This window comes from Diprion similis, chromosome 12 (genome assembly GCF_021155765.1).
Source record: "Diprion similis isolate iyDipSimi1 chromosome 12, iyDipSimi1.1, whole genome shotgun sequence".
Taxonomy (NCBI): domain Eukaryota; kingdom Metazoa; phylum Arthropoda; class Insecta; order Hymenoptera; family Diprionidae; genus Diprion; species Diprion similis.
The window spans coordinates 16,118,611-16,138,953 of record NC_060116.1 but is presented as its reverse complement, the minus strand read 5'-3'; the positions used below and the strand labels follow the sequence as shown (position 1 = coordinate 16,138,953).

Genomic DNA, 20,343 nt, shown 5'->3' with positions numbered 1-20,343 from the left:
TTCGTGATGACTTACATTTTATAAAGCGATTACGAGAGACAGTTGAGATGTTAATTTTACTTTGACTATGTGACTTCTCGTGCTTTTTAAGATTTCATATGATTTCTTAAGATTACAAAAAGATTCCTTCAATCTTTAAATGATTTCTCATGACTAGCAATGATTAACTCGTATGATTACAAAGTGATTCCAGATTTTTTTAATTTCCAGATCATTTTTGAGGCACAATCAGACCGCAAAGTATCTTCGCGAAATCCGAAGCGTTTTAAGATACCTTTTTTAAACAATATATTTTCTTTCTTAACGTAAAAAAACTTGATACATCTCTCTTAAGGTGTTTTCTTCCCGGCTTCTTCCTCCACAAATTATCAAGTCTCTATCCGGGCAGGTTACGTAAAATAACGACGCAGAATATAACGGGGTCATCGAAGAAGCGACGTCGCATCGCGCGTAACGGATTTATTTATTCAAAAATATGGTGATGTGTTTATCGTCGTTTCGGTAATCTGTCGACGAAAATTCAACGTGTGTATGTATACCTCGTGTGAATCTTAAAAACACTGCAGAAGCAGCAGTAATAGTATACTAGGAGATCCTGACCCAGATCATATATTCGATTCGCGGTCTAGAGAAGAGAAGAAGATGGAAGAGGAGAGGAAAGAGACGGCGCCTCGAGCATCCGAAAGACCGACACTGACATTTGGCTTGTGCCAAAATTTCTTCAACAGCATGTGCAGCAGCGAATCTTCGATCCGAATTGCGAAAAATTTTTTGGCTTCTTCGTCGTCCGATTATATATCTTGTCGAAATTTTACCGCCAATTTTCCACGTGCGCATGGTGTTAAAGAAAATTGAAGAAACGAAACTTGGAGGAGATAAGAATTTAAAACTAAAAACAAGCCACGATTTTTTTTTTTTTCATGGAGAATATTCGAACATTCTAAATAACGACAGATAGTGTTTTATAACTATTTTCAATTTGCGTAACGATTTTAATTGCCCACCAATTTTTTGCACTCCGTAGTTCTGACGCGTTGAATTATTTTCCTCGGGACAAAAAATCGCGACGGAGTTTTATCCTCGTGCGGCAGGAGGAAGAGAAGGATGATGATGATGATGATGATGATGATGATGTTGGTTTGGGCTTATCAGCCGGTTAGGTTGACTAATCTTTCATGAAAGTATCGGTTCGGTATTGATTGATAAATGTCCGTGATGTATGTCCGTGACATATATCTGTCTCGCGATCAGAAAACGTGACCTGCTTGTAATTTGTTGTACGAATTATAGCGTTAAACAACCGCCTGCATGACTCTCTCGTAACTGTGAGAGGCGAAGTTAATTTAAATTTGAATAACTAACGTCCGGATGATCAATATCTTAACTCAGACGATACGGAGAGATACGACGGGCTTGTAGAGTCCAATTTCATCACTCCCATTGAATGTATAATAATTTAGGGAGTTGTAAAAAAGTGACACTGATACATATTTCATTTTTATCTTAATTATAAAAAATCAAATAACCAGTTTAATTGCCGCAGGGATGGAAGGAAGGAAAATATTACCAAAATATCACCGATAACGTGAAATATGAAACTCAATAAACTATGTATCAGATCTATCGTATAAACTGAAAACTTATATACGGATAAAAATCATGATCTATTCATCAAATTATTGTTTCTTCTTCTTCTTCTTCTTCTTCTTCTTCAAAAAAAAAAAAAAAACTGCGTGATGTACAGTTTGTTCAACTAAATCACATCTACAAACTCAAGAGAAAAAGTTTGCTTTAATGTATTGAGTCGCCACGTTTAAATATCGACTCGCGATCGTCAAGATTTCTCTTTTTATTTATCAGCCGCGACGTTGACGAACGATTTCGCAATATATCGCCGCAAAGCCGGTTCTCTCGGAATTTGTAAAAACGTTTATAAAATACAAAAATTCATCGTCAACCACCAACCTACTTATCCTAATCGCTGCCGAATGCGATTCCACATTAGATAAATTAACAAAATTCTAATCTTATCCTCAAATTCTCAGCACAAAATTTCACCCACATCTTGGATAATTATCTTCTTCTTTTTTTTTTTCCACTTCTTTTTCCACGTTACTCTGATTTTTGTTTTCATTTCTCCACCTTCATCTATGTATATGTATATATATAAATCATGTGTCAAGTCTACAGAGAAAATCATATAAAACTTACGTTCAACTGAATTAGTCGATAATAACTGATTTGAATTTAATAGAATCGCTCTTACCAAGAACAACGTGAAGAACAAAAAGAAGAAAAAAAAAAAGAAAGAAAAGAAAAATTGGAAACAACTCTTGATCGTTTAATACGACTTTTTTTTATCTCATTCTTTTTCTTTTTCTACTGTGTGTGTATATATGTATTTTGTTCAGACTATACATCTCGCGATTTTTCTATCCTCGCTCTTGACACACTCTATTGTTCCTCTCTCTCCCTCTCTCTTTCTCTCGCCCACGCGTCCATCTCCCTGCGTGGCTCCGAGGGACGGATAACCTCGGAAATTTGGCGGTGTCTCGTCGTCGGGATTCTGTGCGTGGGTAGACGTCGGTCGTTAAGTTAGGATAGGTTAGTTGCCCGACCATGACCTTCGTCTGTCCGTACCGTGCGCATCTGTTTCGGTTAAACGTTCGTCCGGATGGATAATCAATTTAGCAATTTCGTTGCCGATCCTCCCTCGCGATTTCCTCCCTCCCTCCCTTACTTTTCATCCTTCCTTTGTACATCAGAACTCGTTATGTATACACATGATGCAAAACTTGGTACTTACGACACAGGACGCAGATAAAAAGAGATTGCGATTCAGGATGTAGGAAGAAGATGATAATTGATACGGAATTTGGATGCGGCACTTTTCAACCGGCTGCGAATTTACATTTATTTTTTTTTCATCTCGTAATTTACGCGCTTCTCGGATTCTTGGCCGCAGTTTTTCTATCGGCTGAAAATATTTTTTAAATCCGTTATGATACGCGTATGAGATTATCTCTGTAAATCATTCAGCGGTGACGCATGTGATTTACCTTGACTGTGGGGTAGAGTAAAAACGGTTTTCATTACTCACTTTTAAAGATCTCTAATCGGAAGTTTCACTTTATTTTTCTGCTTCAATTCTGTCTTTTCATCTTTTTCTGTTTTTAATTCTGTGTCATTTAAACCGTCGATTTAAATGCTTGGATGCTTTCATTTCTAACTCGCAGTATTATTCCCAAACATTTGTTTTAGAAAAACAGAAAAATTAAAACAAAGAGATCGAAGCAGAGAATGATAGAAAAAAAAAACTACAATTCCGATATAAATTCAATAAAATATCAATCACTGTATCTCGTATATCCTGAAAATTAGACATTATCTTGAATATTTTATTGCTATAGGATCATCGGTTGAAAAAAAAAAAAAAAATCGCATTGTTTCAATAACCCAACGACTCATTTCGTACAATATATCTCATTCTTATTACCCTTTACAAAATCCTGTGTAAGAGCGAAAAGAATTAAGCAATCGCTGAGGACTTGAATTCACACGAGACGATCCCGTACAAAAAGCATGTGAAATAAGAAAAAAAAAAGATCCAAGAAAAAAAGAAGAAATTCGCTAGTTGGCCAACGGCCGGCTGGCTGACCGCTCGATTCGATAAGCTGATGATACCTATAGATTCGCTGTTGCAGCGCGAACAAGCGATCGACGAGATGAGGCAAGGAACTTTAACGTAAACATGCAAAATGGTAGAAATAGTTAAATTGTTTTCTCGCTCTTTGCGCGTCTATTCCAATCGACCTTGAGTGCTCTGCAGAAGTAAAAAATCTCCGTCCCACCGCCTTCTCTTGATCTCTCCTTGCAACAAGCAAGCAAGCAAGCAAGCAAATAAACGTCCGACACACCTTCTATCCACATCTCTGCTGCTCCGTTGTGTGCAATACACATGTACAGTCTGCGCAATAAATGTTCTAAACACCGACTGGAATGCTCTGTGCAATTATCTAGGGAATTTTTCTCTGGGGAATTTTATTACGAAATTTGCTACGCACATTCTTCCACCAACACCGCGTTCGATAATCGATCTCAGTTAGTAATCAGTTATGGTGTTTATGGTAATTATTATTGTAGTAAAATTTTCAAGCTTCACTCGTCAAAGATACAACGTCGCGTTACGTAATCATATATCGCGTTTGTAGAAAACGTTGAATAGACACGTCACGAATCTACATCGAGATATATCCTTTCAAACGTATTGGCATAGGTAAAACTTGTCTTCGTTTAAACATATTCCATGACCCTTATCTTTTCGGAGAAGGAGTGGGACTCTGGTGAAAATCTCACTCACGATCTTTCAATCGAACCTTTCGCAAGTTTCGTAATGAATATTTATCGACGATTTATAGAATCAAACGCCCTCGAGCAACAATTTTGTACACATTATACCTGTTTTTAGTCAAATTTACCGTTATCTTCCCGAAATCTTATATGTGCATAATTATTTCCTTTATCCACTACTGGTCAATCAATGTCCAATAGTTACCACCACTCCCCTCATCATCCGGAGAACGTAGGTATACGTAAATGTCTAGGTATATGGACACCATCATTGTCGTATACCGTATATTTGAAATAGTTATTTATAATCCTGACGTACGTCGTCTAATCCACAGACAGTTTTTATCTGTATACCACACTTAGTATATGTATATCGAAATTACCAGACTCTGGATCTTGGAATCGTGTATTTCACACACTGTAGCATCAGCGTTATGCCACGATTCGACTAAGTACTAAGTACCCGAATATGTCTACCTGCAGCGTAATTACACACATGAAAGTCAAGGACCCTCTAATGACGTTGCCCATGGCGATTATTCGGCTTGGCCCCATTTATTATTGTAATTTTCGTCGTTGACTTAAGTCAGTAAGTCGTCGGACTTCTCGATTTCCTTTATTTTTGAAAGGGAAATTTTCTTTTTCTTTTCTCGAAATTATTACATTTGCCCACGAGTTGCTACGTCCACAGAAATTTAAAAACTTATGTGATTGGTAGCATCGCCATCTTTCTTTACGTGACAAAAATCTGTTAAGTGCATTGATGGAGATATATTCGATGAGATACTGACGCCGCGCTTTTTTTGGGCATTGAGATTAATGATATGTATATGAGTCGCTTTCCACCGACTTGACGCCATTGTCGATAATTATCGTGGCTCTCTAACACTATAACACTAGAATACTAGAATCCTACTTCCGTTCAAGGCGAGCGACTACTTTACGCGTGCAATGAACAAATCAGCGCGCGTTTTACGCTAAGGAAGTAAGGCGATTAGAGATGTTGCAAGAAGATTCGGCAAGCCACAAAACCCCGTGATCACAGAAGCCTGACTCCATCTTCGTTCCATTCTGTTACTCTAACGCGCATATCTTGTAGTGCCAACTTACTAAATCATCTCGCAATTCTAGACTACCGGGGTTGTTATTCGGTGCCTCAAGGTTTCTCGTGTGTGAAGAAAATTTACACGACCAACATCTTTCCAACAGACAGAGATAAATAAGTACGCCTCAAACTTTATTTAGATGTCTCTGTACTTAACGCGTGTCATACAAATATGCATCAGAAATCTCAGTGACAATTATGTGCTTTGAAAACATATTTTCATGGTAGTTTCGCGGTCTGGTCTGAGGAAAAGTCATTTTGGAAAAGGGGATCATGGTGAAAGAGTCTTCAACACTCGAAACTGATTGCCATGCATAGGCAGACCTTCGATTTCACTGTCAGTTGCGTCTGCTGCTGTGTTCCGTAAGTCAGCAAAAATCCTCTTCTTCAATAGTCTTCTTCACCTTCACCTTCAACAGCAGCGTATCCATTTTAGTTATAATTCTTAGAAAACGGATTACTGATCTCTGAGGGTGGTTAAGAATGTCGATTGAAAGTGTCAAGAGTGTCGATATTCTTGTGCAGTACCTAAATCGCTTTTCTTTCAATTGTCATTCCTCATGAACTTTCAAAGTAATAGTCAAAATCGCCTCGCGATTCGGATGCCAATGAGAACTGTAAGCAGTTTGATCTTGACCGCGACGTTCCAAATATAGTTTCACACATTCTTGCGCCAGCTAAACGTTGCAACTTGGAAACGATCTTTTCTAGGAAACTCTTCCCGACGTACAACGACGGTTCAATGCTGCAACAAGTGTTCGGAATCTACTTTTCTAAGTCCCCGGTTAGTTGACCCTGGACAATATCAGTCCATGGATAGTCTGTAGAGTCGATTAGGGGCCAAGGTCCGTAAATTGGACTACGTTATAGCCGAAGCTGTCGATCAAGTTCCTTTACAGTGATCGAAGATGCACTGTGTTGAATCGAGTTAGTTGTATATAGACAGTCGTACGGACCCGCATAGAAATTTACGAATAGAAAGCAGAGGCTCTTCTATTGTGCGATTTTAGAGTCGGCCTGGCCTGCAAATAACAGCTGAATTGGCTAAACATCGAGAGACCATTACAAAAATTATCACGTCCCAAAGCGACGTTGCATGGATGTATTGATGAACGATCCTGTATTCACTGTCGCTAGACAACTCTCGATTCAAATAGTCGAACGCAGTCGTTCCAATATATGGCGCAACTGTAAACTGGATCAAATAATTTATGCTCTAACACATGAAGTCAACGTTGCTTTTCAAATTACGTTGAATCTGTTGGCAATTATTGTAACGTTGATCCGCTGTTGACAGCGTGATACAATGTGACATTGCATCTCTGTATACGCAATGTATGTAGGTGGATATAGACATCGAATAACTAGATGAATCTATGCAGAGGCCTCGTAACCAAGTTGCAGCGTCCACTATGTATGTTGCTGGATAAATTTAGCGCTCTGAGTGGCTGTAACCCTTGTTGTTGTCATGTTTTTCATCGCGCTGCAGGCTAGCTATCGTCTAATCTAGGAACCGAGCTTGGGTTGGATACATCTAGATAAAATTCTGGCTGATTGTTGAGCAAGACGATGAGCTTGTCGCGTGGCTGTGTACCTATCGCAGGTGTCGCCTTCTTTCGTACGTCGCAGGTGAACCGTGAATTTATGCGACATGCCACGACGTGGTGGGCAAAGGTACACCTACGTGCATACCTACGTCAGTTTTGTCCACGTGGCGAATTCGCCGAGGCACGTATGCCAAGAAAAACGCTGACTCCGCTCTCCCAGGGTCACGTGAGATATACAAGAAGAGAGTATAATTGTTATTTAAACACAGTTTTGGCGGAGATTTGGCGACGACGCAATTTACATTTTTTTCATCTCAAAATTATCGCTAACTTTTCTTTAACTCCTAGTCGCGGATTTTATACTCGAGGAAATCGCACTCCTCGTCAGATATATATGTGTGTCGGTGATTTGTTAACACCTGTTGGACACCAAGCCTCACCACATGTAACCTACCAATTGTTATCGTAGGTCAGTATATATTTCGTAGAGACGCAGTCGTCAGTCTGTAAGATAAGAGAAAAATTATAACATCGTTCAACATTGTGGCGGCAGGATTTAAAAGGGGATAAGATAACCGGGGTGACTTTCATTTGAATTGATAAACATTAAACTGGTATGTTGCCAACGAAAAAACGATGTAAGTATCACATTTTCAATTCGGAAAAATGGGCGAAATCGCCGAGAAGACAAACGAATTTCAGCAACTCCGCGCTATTCTCTCTCTCTCTCTCTCTTTCTTGCAATCTCGAAGATTACATTAACGGCATTTCCTTTATAAACGATCGGTTTATGGTATAACAAGTACGTGGTATAATCACTTCTTCAACGACCCTTGAACGCCAATGAATTCGCAATTGTAATGAGCTGTAGAGTCCTGGTACAGGGAAATACCTATGGCACATGGCTGTGGGTATACCAACGTGTGGCGGTAAAATTGTTACAAGGTTGAACTGAATTGCCCTGTCGGTTGTGGGCAAGAAAAGCAACGCCGTGTGAGCGATTGTATCTGTCAAGTACACAAATGAGATATGGCTACTAGGAATATTGTCTCATATACATATATGGATGAAGAAGATAGGTGACGCGTGTCGCGGTGCCAAACGGTATAATATACGAAAACAGACGAAAAAGAAGAAGAAGAAGAAGAAGGTATATCGATAAATATACACCGATTACACCGGCGTCATTTCAATTTCAAATCAGCTAGCGAATAATGGGTGTAAAATATATTTATTTATGATCGCGCCGAATCGAAATACACTGATTTTCTCGAACGTCGAATTTCAAATCCAACAGCCGCGGTTATCCGGTAAGCAGACTTTGTACCGTAGTAATTACGAATCCTGTGAAAAGATTCGAGCTACTGACTATTACCAACTTTCAGATCGTCGCGACGAGAAACCTGAAAGTGTCGTGAAAATCAACATTGTCGAAAAGTTTTTCAACCGCTGGATGAACTAGCTACCAAAAATGCAAGAAATCAATTTTTTTCTCCACCCATTCCTCGTATCTGCAATTAGCCAGATCAGTCTAATCAGGGTTAAAGTATTCACATTTGAAACATGCTTTTGCACCCTCTTTAGCAAGAAGTTCCGACATCGCTATAAACGTCACTTTCTCAGGAGTGGAGGAAATGGATATGTAAAAAAAAAAAAAAGAAAGAAAATGATGGCGTTGATTTTTAAGCGGCGAATCGATTGACCCCAACATCGACCTGTCACTCGACCACCTATCAGCGTCGTTCTTGTGGAAAACAATGTTGCCGTCGGCGAAGGAGCTGGCCTGGAATAATTTCCATATATCAGCATTATACGTCGACGTTAGCGGCTAAGTCTGGATCGGTCAAGTCAACCGATTCGACCCGAAGACCTCGGGCTCGCGGCGACCAGCGTCGACGGGAAATGCGGCCTAGAAATATCGACGGAAAGACTTTTGTCGAAGACCGACGCCCGAGTGGCGTACCGGTTTCACAGTGTCAAAGTGTCGCTCTTCAAACTGCTTTTCGCAGGATGATACGTCGCGTTATTCGTTGAATCTCGTCTCTCGACGCGATTAGGCTCGAGTCGATTTCGCCCCGGTAGTAGTGGTGGAAGTGGTGGTGGAGGTAGTGATGGTGGTGGAGGCGGAGGTTGACGGAGTGCAACTCACTTTTGTGCCAATGACGATCAGTGACGGCGGCTAGATATCGGTTTATGCAAAACCATCCCGCGTCGTCCGTCGTTCGACGTCGATCGGTTGGCTTCCATTCGCATTATAGTGAACGTGAAACGACCGATGGCACGCAAGAGGAACAAAATGTTGATCTCAGTCTTCGTTCCTGACGATGTATGCGATATATGCCAAATATTAAGCCGTTCGTCATCGGTAAACCCACCTACCTTATTTCGTCATGCTCTTTCAGAAAACTAGGAATTATTTGCCTCTCTTTTGGTACTTCGTAATCCATGACTTCACTTGTTGTGGCATCTTGTCACGCGTCTTCTTAATCGCTACTTTATCTCGTGAGGCTGAAGGTAGTTGCGTTACTTTGACGATGCATGTTTAGGAAAATCGTTAATTTGGACACACTTAGGATTGTCTGCAATTCAATTGGTATATATCGTAAAAAGCTAAATCGTTGAAAATCCTTCTAAAATTTTACACTAAGATTTATTCCATGATATTTCTATAACTTCAGCCTTGTTTTATTTTGTACAATTCTTTCGAAAACTAAATCACTTACACGATTGGTTCGTTCAGCTGTTTGTGGAAAGTCCCCGTGTCGATGGGAAAGGAGAAAGTCTAAAGTGGAAAAGGAAAGCTCTGGCTGGCCTTTCAATCTTTGTAAAACTAGAAAGAGAATTCGATTCAATGATTGCATTTTACAACGTTAAAATTTGACTTTCCGATCGGTTCGCTCCACATTTCTAACGTGCCGTGTTATGTATATCCATACTTTAAACACCCACTAACCGAATTTTGTTTCCCATGGTCGCAATTGAGGTAACATCATGGTGATTAGAAAGTGTGCTTTCATTCACGCGTTAACAAGTTTTTGATCAAATCGTTTTTCACCTTTTAGAGAAAAATTTCACAGACAAACGGATTCTGTACTTTTACCCTTTCCTTACGTTTCAACCAATATACTTTCTCACGACGGTATTAATAATGGAATCCCTGAACACAATTGTGTAATAATTAAACCGAACAAATCCAAGATCTAACAATAAGGATCAAACTGCCTGGAGAATGTAAAGTAAGACCACCCTTACAGCCTTAGACTTTACAAGTCTCTGATTGTGAAAAATTTTGAAAGATTGTCCGACCACTAAAATCTTCGACGTCATTACAGCGTAGTTTTAGGTTTTTCGTGCACGTTAATATATGCGATCCTTAAAAATTTCACCACAAAATTATTGCATACAACGATATACATATATCGTTATTTGTCTATCAAGCTTCGAAATCGACTAAAGACCCGGTTTTTGTTTCTATTTCTGTTCCAGGTACGTATGTAACATGTTATTATTATATGCTTCCGTCGATCGGTGTGCCAGTCTATGGCATAAGAGACGTCAGGCTCCCCCCTCCTCCTTCATCTCCGCGATGCGTTCATCGGAAACAGGTATGTACGCCATATTCACCTGCAGTCAATAAAATTCTCTGAACATAATTCCCAGACTTCGAAATCCATGCGAATCCACGTCACAGAATCGTAACACGACTTCGTTACCTAACCTCGCAAGACAGCCGCAGCTACTTTTCTAGTGCTGGTTGCTCTGCAAGCGAGACAATCCGTTACGCGGTTCCCCTTCGGTGATTAAATTTACCTAATTCACCGATCAAAATATCTCCCCCCCTCCCCGCCCCTCTCTCTCTCTCTTGCTCCCTTTCTCTCTTGTAGAGATATTACGATTCAAGCCGCAGACGAGAGAGCAGACAGAATAATATGAAAAAATGAGCTTTTGAAAACTTATGAATCTTGCATCGATTGACGAGGAAGTGTTTTGCTTCTGTCGATACATTTTTTTTTACAAGGAAGGTGTCCCAGGTAGATCTCTCCGATTTGTTATTTTTTTTTTTTTTTTTTTTTTTTTTTTCAAATTGCATTTTTCATTTCTCTTCGTGAGAAAACTTTTTTACTTGAATTGATGAAGAAATGTTATGTTTTCGTGGGTGAAACTGCCAAATCCATTTCCTTGACATGCATGTTACCTACTTTGAAGGGTGGTTTCATTACCTTAAAGTGTTTAATGTATCATCTTCTTTCTTCGGGATAAATTTTTCCTCTGAAAAACATTGAATGACCGAGTAATTTTTTTTATTTTATAAATCTATAAAGATTTTTATTGATCGCTACTGATAATTCTTGAAATTGCATGTTTGTACTGAAATATATTATTATTCGGTGCTTTTCAAAAGTAAAATGCATTTCAAAAAATATATCTGAGGAAATGTTGAACAATTCGTAAACTTCGAGGGTTTAAAACTGTACAAATGTGCGAGGAATATAACTTTCTATGATCGTAATCGGATTCCTTGACCTCAAAAATACTTAAAACACATGCTTTTCTCGAGATGCTGGATCGATCGTCTGTATACAGAAGGTGCGGGCGAAATGGGGTACCCTTAAAATTATTTTGAAAAAATTCGCTCTTCAAAATGTCTTTTAAATAGTCAAAAATGACTTCCATAAACATTGTTGAGCATTGTTTTGAATATTAAAAAAAAATTTTCTTCCCTGACATCTGAAAATCATTCTTATTTTCTATGGTTACAAAAAAAAAAAAATGTAAGACTATTTTGTAGGTATTTACGCGCGTAAAAAACGCCAAGAATAATTTTACACTACGATTGATTATTTTATACGCAGTATAATATCTTGTTGCCCGTTACATCATTCAATTATTAGTTTTCACTGTATCCACTGTATTGTCTTTAAAGATATGGAAGAAATCATAATTATTAATTAATTAAACAACTCGAGTTATCTGCCTTCTAGATAAAAAAAAAATTTTCGCTTCCTTGATGCACTTTTCAACGCTCGATGCAGTGTGTAACCTATATATATATATATAAATATGTATATATTTGAGAACTACATGTACGTATTGCTTATCATCGTCGTACGATGGCATTGCCTTACACCTTACAATGTCGCAACGCGGCTACTCAACTGCAGCCTTGGGGTTTATCAATTTTAGAAATAAATAAAAATTCAGATATCAGTTCAACCGCTCTCGACGTTACAACGCCTTCTTCAAACCGCTATATTGTGAAACTAATCCAGCGCGTATAGCTTTTATGTATTGTATATATATGTATAGTTATACACAACGATGTCGCGTTGCCTAGTCAGCCGTCGCTTTGTCTATCGTTTACACAATTTTATACTTACTGCGCAATTTCATAAGATCCAACATCGTCTCAAATCTGTGCAAAGTAAATTTCCCAGTTTACCTGGCATTCCTGATTCACTTCTTTCATCAAATCTTATTCACAGAGTACATAATATCATCTTGTGAGTTCATTTGATATAATATTTTCGATCCGTGGTCTGTAATAAAAGACCCCATTTATTTATAAAAAAAAAAAACATCGATAAGTATCCATCGATCTGTTTTTTTTTTTTTTTTTTAGATAAATTTAGGTATCTAATTATCACCCCCTCAATAAATGCCCAAAATTATTATTGTCTTATGGATCGCTTATTTGGTATGAGCAACAGGAAAGTAGCGGGTGATTCAGCAATGGTCGTGTGGGCGGTTTAGTAGTCTCTTAGCTCTTCTCTCCTGCCTTTCTTCGGAGGGAATTTCCGATGATTGGTTTTCTCTGTATACCGGTAAACCGCGAATGAGGCAAGGAAGGACTTTGTTCTCACGTTCTATTTTCAAATCGAGTGAAGAAAATCGCCTACATACCTATTTATATCCGTCTACCTTATATATTATATATATACATATATATGTGTATACGCGATAATATACGTTATAAGCATGTATAGGTATAACAACAGCAGTGCGATGCCTAACGCGTCTGCCGCAATGCAGAGATAAATTTGTCAGTGTCTTGTAGGCATATGTATTATATACTTATTATTACACATCGACAGGGAGAGGGAGGGGGGGGGGGGTTATATTTTCCTCAAAATTCTTCTGAGTTGTGGGTTAATAAATATACGAATTTTAAACCACTTTTATCATTAGCAATCGAGACCGCTGCGTGCTTATGCATCATATTGAAGGTAGTAACGTTATCGCAACGATTCATGCTGAGGAGAAACCGTTATTTCGCAGTTTTGAAATTGACTGAAATTCAGTAAACCGTATTGAAACAAAAGAAACTCGTATTTCGAAAGCTTAGTTACTTCGAAATCGTTAATAAAATAAAATGAATTAAGAAAATAATGATTTTTCCCTAATGTTTCGTTATGATAACGTTATTACCTTCAACGTCGTGCTTGTGCAATGTTATGTATACATATTTGGGTGGCGCAAAAAACCGACTATTTTTTTTTTTTTTTTTTTTTTTTTTTGTGTCTCGTGTAAGAAAATGTTAATTTTTGATGTTTTAAGAGCACACTCCAAAGGACAGCTCAAAAAAAAAAAAAATTTAAGAGGTTGCTCCAAATTTTTTTAAATGTCAAAAATCGTCAAAAAATTAAATTAAATCAATTATATTTTCAGTATTTTGTTTGATTTTCAATTCATGTCGTGGTGTATTGTTATCGATTCTATCTTACTAAATTGAAGAAAAAAAATGTATGAAATTTTAATATGAATATTAAAAGGTCGCTCGAAAAGATCAAACGAAATGCACCAAAAAATTGAAAAAAAAAAATTATGTGCGACCTTTCAAAATTCAAATTTTGAACTGAAACTTTCGGAAGCTTATTTTTTTTGTCTATAAAATTATACCGTAACTAGAAAAAAATTGAAAAAAAAAAAAATCGATTTTTGACGATTTTTGACGTTTTAAAAAATGTGGAGCAACCTCTTAAGAAATTTTTTTCTTAACTGTCCTTTGGAGTGTGCTCTTAAAACATCAAAAACTAACATTTTGTCACACGAGACTCAAAAAAAAAATACTCGGTTTTTTGCGTCACCTTAATATATATACCCATGTAACGTATGTGACGGACGCACATATAATACGTATTACAGCCTATATACGCTGAATGTACAGTAAATTCGTTGAGATTACGCTATGCACAAAGATAATGATAATATTCTACCAGGCCTTTATGTATGTACCGTTCCTTCTCGTTTTTTTCACATTTTTCTGTATAATATTTTATGCATACGACGGAATAATTCATCGGAACTCGTAATGATTATACAAGTTTACTTTATTACGCAGGCGATGCCCAAGAAGGCATAATACATGCGCGCAAATTCGTGCGTTCTTGTTGTTGTTGTTGTTTTTTAAATTATTTATTTAAATTTTTATACCGACTTTTTGAATTTCTATACGTATTATACACGCAATATATGCGAACGATTCGCGCTTAATCTTCATTCGTGATATGCAAAGACTATTTTTTCTTTATTTATATACTCATCTGCAGACTATAATAAGTTATATCTTCTATCGGTATGATTATATTACATTTATTCGAATTTGTTTCTTCTTTTAAAACCGAAAGAAAATTAGAAAAACGAAATACATATTATATCGTAAAAAAAAAAATTTTCCAATCATGAAACATCATTTTTGACATCTTGACTTTATGTTTTATGTATTATTTCATATTTTTTTCCTGCATGAATTGATCAAACTCAGTACTTTTCTCTGCAAAATTAAATACTTGTCAATCACCCGATCGTTGAGTTAAGAAATTAAATATCTGTCTTGCAATAAATCTCTTAATGAAGTGAAATTTTTTTTAGAGTAAAGACGAATAAAACTCGTCGCTAAAAAATATCTCGAATCGTCTGGCCTGTCTGCAGAGTTTAACGTCGCGAATGCAATGACTGTAAAAATAGCTACATAAAATGTGTATAGATATTCTACAGCAGCAGCAAAATACAGAGATTCTTTAGTTTTCGTTGTTTCTTTCACGGAGCACGCTGACCTTTCTCCCATATACATATATACGAAGCTAAATTTCTTCTCTCTTTATTATAACTGCGAAAAATTTTTCAATTTTGTCTCTCGATTGCCGAATAGTAATTAGTCACGTTTGTCCTCTTCTATGGATGAATGAAAATACTCTGCTTGTTGTAATTAAAAAAAAAAAAATAAGGAATCACAAAAAATTCTTTTGACCTCTAGAATACAATTCCGGATATTGAAAAAATATTTGTAAAATTGTAAAAATAATATGCGCGTTAAAAGAAGATATTAAAAAATAATAAGCATATATATATATATATATGTATGTATGTATAATAATACATATATAGCAGTGCAGTCTAGAAACGCGAACGATACGATCATCCGGTATAAATACGCAAAGGAGAAAAACTTACATCCACCTCCTATATCCACAATCCGAGCTCCTTGGTGTGAATCGACCTTCCGTCACACGATCATCCGTCGGTCATACACATATTATGACATAATGTGGGACCGACCGCACTTTCATGATGACCTACACGAGTCATTTATCCACAAGTTGAAACAACAGACATGCAACAATTAATTTATTGTAAATGTGTATAAATTTGTAAGACGTGCGTACCGTTATTCGCAAAAAAAAAATCTTTCTCATCATTTTATTCGTTCGCGTGTACTAAACTTGAGGATTTTAACTTTTAAGATCGTTGTTCATTCGTACGAATTCTTAATCACTGAGGTGTGTTTTTCATGCTTAAAAATGGATATACGCGGATGTGAATTATGAATCTTCAATGTGAATGTATAGGTATGTATAGTACGTGTGTATCCAAGATCTTACGCTTAAAACACTGCGGTGAGGTACAGGGTCATTGACTCGATCGTTCGCGCGGGTTTCTTTACTGCGTTAATAAACACACACACACACACATACCGCAGAGAGACACGTACACGTATCTACGTACGTATTATATCTGTCCAGCAGTGATGGTCGCCAGCGATATAAGAAGCAGTTATAACCGATGACACTAATTCGAGAACCTACCTCCTACAGTTACGCGTCGATATCTTACCTAATTCTTTTCTTTATCTTATATTATATTCATATATTATATACATATACGTATAGGTATACTAGAATTCAAAGAACAAAGTGAAAAACAAAAAGTGGACGGGCAGGTTTTACGTCATTACCTTGTTTCGTCGAAAGTACGAGGTCATGCTGAAAAACAAATGAAATATCAATGTGAACGATTTCTTTTTCCTTCTTCATTCTATCTTATAAGCCGGATATGTTTATCAGTTATCGTAATTTCGCGGTTAATCTTCAATCTTGTGTACCGACCTACCGTAGTTCTGATGAAATATATTCAACAATTTGTAAAAGCCTGGATCGACTCTCTCGCCGGATAACCCGAATTTTCTCCGTCGGTAAGAACTACGATGAATCCTTGATCGGTAACGAAAATTACCACAATAGATAAAAGCCTTGGACTCAAGCAAGAGTGATCGAAGGTAACGCAATTAGTCAAAGCATGAAACGAGCAGAATGACTTTGGAGATAATTTCTTGATCAGTAGTATTCTTTTTCAAATCCTATTCTCACTCTGCCCAATATCTTTTTACCGAATGTCGGTAAAACAGGGGGAGTGTGTATTGCCTCGGTTACTCAATCGGTAAAAATCCTTTCTGTCCCGTTTGCACCGTCGATAATGAAGAAAGCAATCGAATCAAACCGCTTGCTCTTACCCACCAGTGAATTGCGCTTCATTTTTATTCCCGAATTGAAAGGGGAACATTTACGAAAAATGCCGGCAAGCCTGGTTCACTTACAATTAGGTAGATAGGCAGGTGGGACAGCGTTGGCAAACACGACCGCACCTACAGGCAAACGAGTCCCTCCTTTGCGTCATCTGTCACCATTGAAATACCTGCATTCACGTGCGTTTGGAATCACTGATTTGGACGTTCCAACTTTCGCGGTTATCGCCAAATATCCGCAATGCCTAATTGAGCTTGCGAATCCTGGTCCAGGACTCGACTCGTAGCTGTAACTTTTTCTTTTTTTTTTTATACATAGCAATATTTATTTTTTCTTTCTCTCTTCCAAGCACATATCATCGTCGTCTCAGCTGCTTTAAAACGTTCGCTATGTTGACTAATTTCGTTAGCTATGTTTGACGATCCATTCGAAGTGCTCTTAACCGTGCAAGCAAGTACTTTCGAGCAGATACATATATTCATGAAAGTTTGTGTATAATATATATGTGGTTGTCAGATTTTTCACTCGTGTACCTATATATCATAGAGAAGGTACGAGTATCATAAAAATAAAAAAAATAAAAAAAACAATAAAGACAATCTTTAATGTTGAAATATGCGATTCTTTCAATACCTTCATAACGACATTTTGAATAATTACATTTATACGAATACATATGTTTCATATAACTATGTACACGTCATTCAGGAATAATAAATCCTAAAACTTTGAAGTTCCTAAAAAAAATTCAACTTCAAAATCACGTCGAATCAAATTCCGCAGTTAACGAAATTGAATAATTAAATCTTCGAATCGTTCGAAGATTTCAAACAGACTCACGTTTCGAGTTTTCATTTTCTGATTTGAATCTTCGTAAAATATATAATTAGATATAAATTCCATGTTATAAATTATTCCATTCATATAAATAATTATAACTCAATTAACCCAGAATTTGTGCTATTTTTTACTAGACTTTAATCAATTTTTGTTTCATTTGACGTTTTTACTAATGCCCTTCTACGAATACGATCTTCTTTCTAGCGTTTCAACAGTTATGGTATCCTGTAGGCTAATGCGTATTTCCGCAAACACAATAAAGCTTATTACACTTATACTTGTGTACTACCTTCGCTCTTAGTTAGACATAGAGTGTAAGTAGGCAGGTCGTACGATATACCCGTAATTAAGAAATTAAAACTTCTACATTAATACGGTCGCTTTTGTGTGTCTGTGCGTTTGGCACACAAGGCTGTGCATGTTACGTTCCGTACGTTATATTACGTTGTTTAGATTACGTAACTGATGGTTACGTAAGAACCTTGAAGGTATACAGTAACCAGTGAGTCTTCAGGAACCACAAACCATGTGCCTATACATTATTATAAATTCGGTCGCTGAGTAATTTTATCTCACGCATCAAAGGGGTGAGAAAAAGATAAAAGAAGAAGAAAATCGTTCGATGATAATGGTATAATGTGCAATAATTCGAAGCAGTAAAAAAATTCGAAAAACAAAAATATTTCATATTCAATAACAACACATCAAAAGTAAACCTTTGAATTGAAAAATAATAAAATTGTAATCGAAATGTGTGATAAAAATATGCTTAATTACGGAAAGCCTCTCGTAATTCAAGCAATTGAAGAAGAAAAAGAAGAAGCACGATGAGGAGGAAGAGAAGACAGAGGAAAAGATACATACTTGCATACGTAGAAGTTCACGTTTACAAACAGCATGTATAACGCGCATATGTTTGACGAGTTTATAAATTTAGTTTATTGACTAATATACAAACTCGCGCGCTGCTCGCAGGGTAATTAATCACGGCGCCAAGCTATACACTCCACAATACATGTTGTACATACAAGTATGCATACGTATAAGTGACGAGGAATATATGACCCCGCGGTTCAAGAACTAGACGGTAAAAACATCCTCTTATCTATGTTCCTATGGCTAATTGCCATACTCTTCGTGTTCCTATATACTGATCGTAATCGTCTCTATATACATGTATATACTCATGTATATACTTGATGAAACGGATCCATCCACCGTTTGTGTACGTACATACACACCTATATGCAGTGATAAACGTGCAACGGAAAAAAACACCAAAGATACAAATGTATATATATATATATATTAGGGTGGTCGTTATTTAGGATGTCGACGACACCTCCCCCCTCCTCCCCCCCAATCAACCCCAAATAATTCAAAAACGACGATAGATTACACTCTCAGTATGAATATATTTTATTGTACGAATAATAATGTTTAAAAAAAATTTGTAACTGCGAGATTTTAATGGGTATTAACCCTTACGTGGTAACGGTGGGTAACTCGTGCCTCGCCCAAACCGTCCACCCTTGCTATCTTCTTCACGTTTTGCTTTATTTATATGATTATATTGTTTAAACAAATGATCAAATCATCAATATCGTGATTGGTCCTTATTCTAGGATAATTGATGAGATTTCACTAGTTTTGCGAAATTTTTTTTTGCATCATTTTGGGGCACTTTTTAAAGCACGAGGCACGAGTTTAAGGGTTAATTTTACTGTGTGAGAAAAATTCACATTGTCATTATAAATTATATATATATATATATATATATATACCTAAATATAATTTTCATACGAGCCGCATTTTGAGTATGTATAGGAAAATGTGTGTCTGAGGAAAATAGAAAGAACCGTTATATAGGTAGGGATAAACGAATCGAGTTCCGAAATTTCAAATTCTCCCCACCACTGTTGACACGACTACTCTGTCTCAATGTTTGTAGCCACGATGTCAAACCTTGGCGATATCTTGTGAGTAAATTCACAACTAACCGAGGCGGCGGCGGCGGCGGCGGCGGCGGCAACCGTACACGCTCGTTATCTCGCCGCACGCGCTCGCGCACATTCTTCTCGTTAGTTGCTTTCAAAACTCGAAGTGCCAAGTTAAAGGTCTTTTACACGTTAGCTGTGCCAAGTGTCGCGAAACTCCTGCTGTGCCCCCGTGATATATCTCTTTTCTCCATGCGAACCGGGTCAAATGTAATCAAAGGTAAAAGAAAAACCACCCGCCCTCCCCTCCCCACCCCCTCCGCGCCCCTCGATCCCTTTGAACTGGAAAAGAGAATCAAAAAAAAAAAAAAAAACAATACGATGAGTAAATTTGACGATTCGATAAGTGATATTGTTATATATAGTAGCTACTGTGTTTAAATTTTTATAATTTTTGATTGGTCAGTTTTTTTTTTTTTTTCTTTTCTTCCTTTAGTTTTTCATAACACTAAAGTATATGTGTTTATTTATATGTATATATATATATATATATATAAATATATACATATATATTGAGCGTTTTACATTGGATATAAAAGAACATCCGGCATAGAAGCCTCTGCGGCATCTCCTTTCTTGGGTGAGTATATGTATAATATGCGTATACAATAAGAAGTTATCGATTCGTGTATTAGAAATGATTTGATAAAGATAATTTCGTGGAAATTTACGATTTGTATAATCATTGTTTACAACTTGAAACT

General features: G+C 37.1%; 1 protein-coding gene across 8 annotated transcripts in view; it reads left to right on the top strand.

Annotated features, from left to right (window-relative positions):
- The window catches only part of LOC124413418 (segmentation protein cap'n'collar), a 122,856-nt gene that overhangs the window by 11,559 nt on the left and 90,954 nt on the right, over positions 1-20,343 (top strand). Inside the window, exon 1 of one of the 8 annotated variants that reach the window (XM_046893979.1) lies at positions 9,263-9,328. The exons of 5 other annotated variants lie outside the window; for them this stretch is intronic. In XM_046893979.1, the coding sequence (XP_046749935.1) occupies positions 9,278-9,328 (51 nt within the window). In that variant the 5' untranslated portion in view covers positions 9,263-9,277. Of the gene's footprint in view, positions 1-9,262; positions 9,368-20,168; positions 20,220-20,343 lie in introns of those variants that run through there. 2 more of the 8 variants (XM_046893978.1, XM_046893980.1) reach the window with 2 other exon arrangements.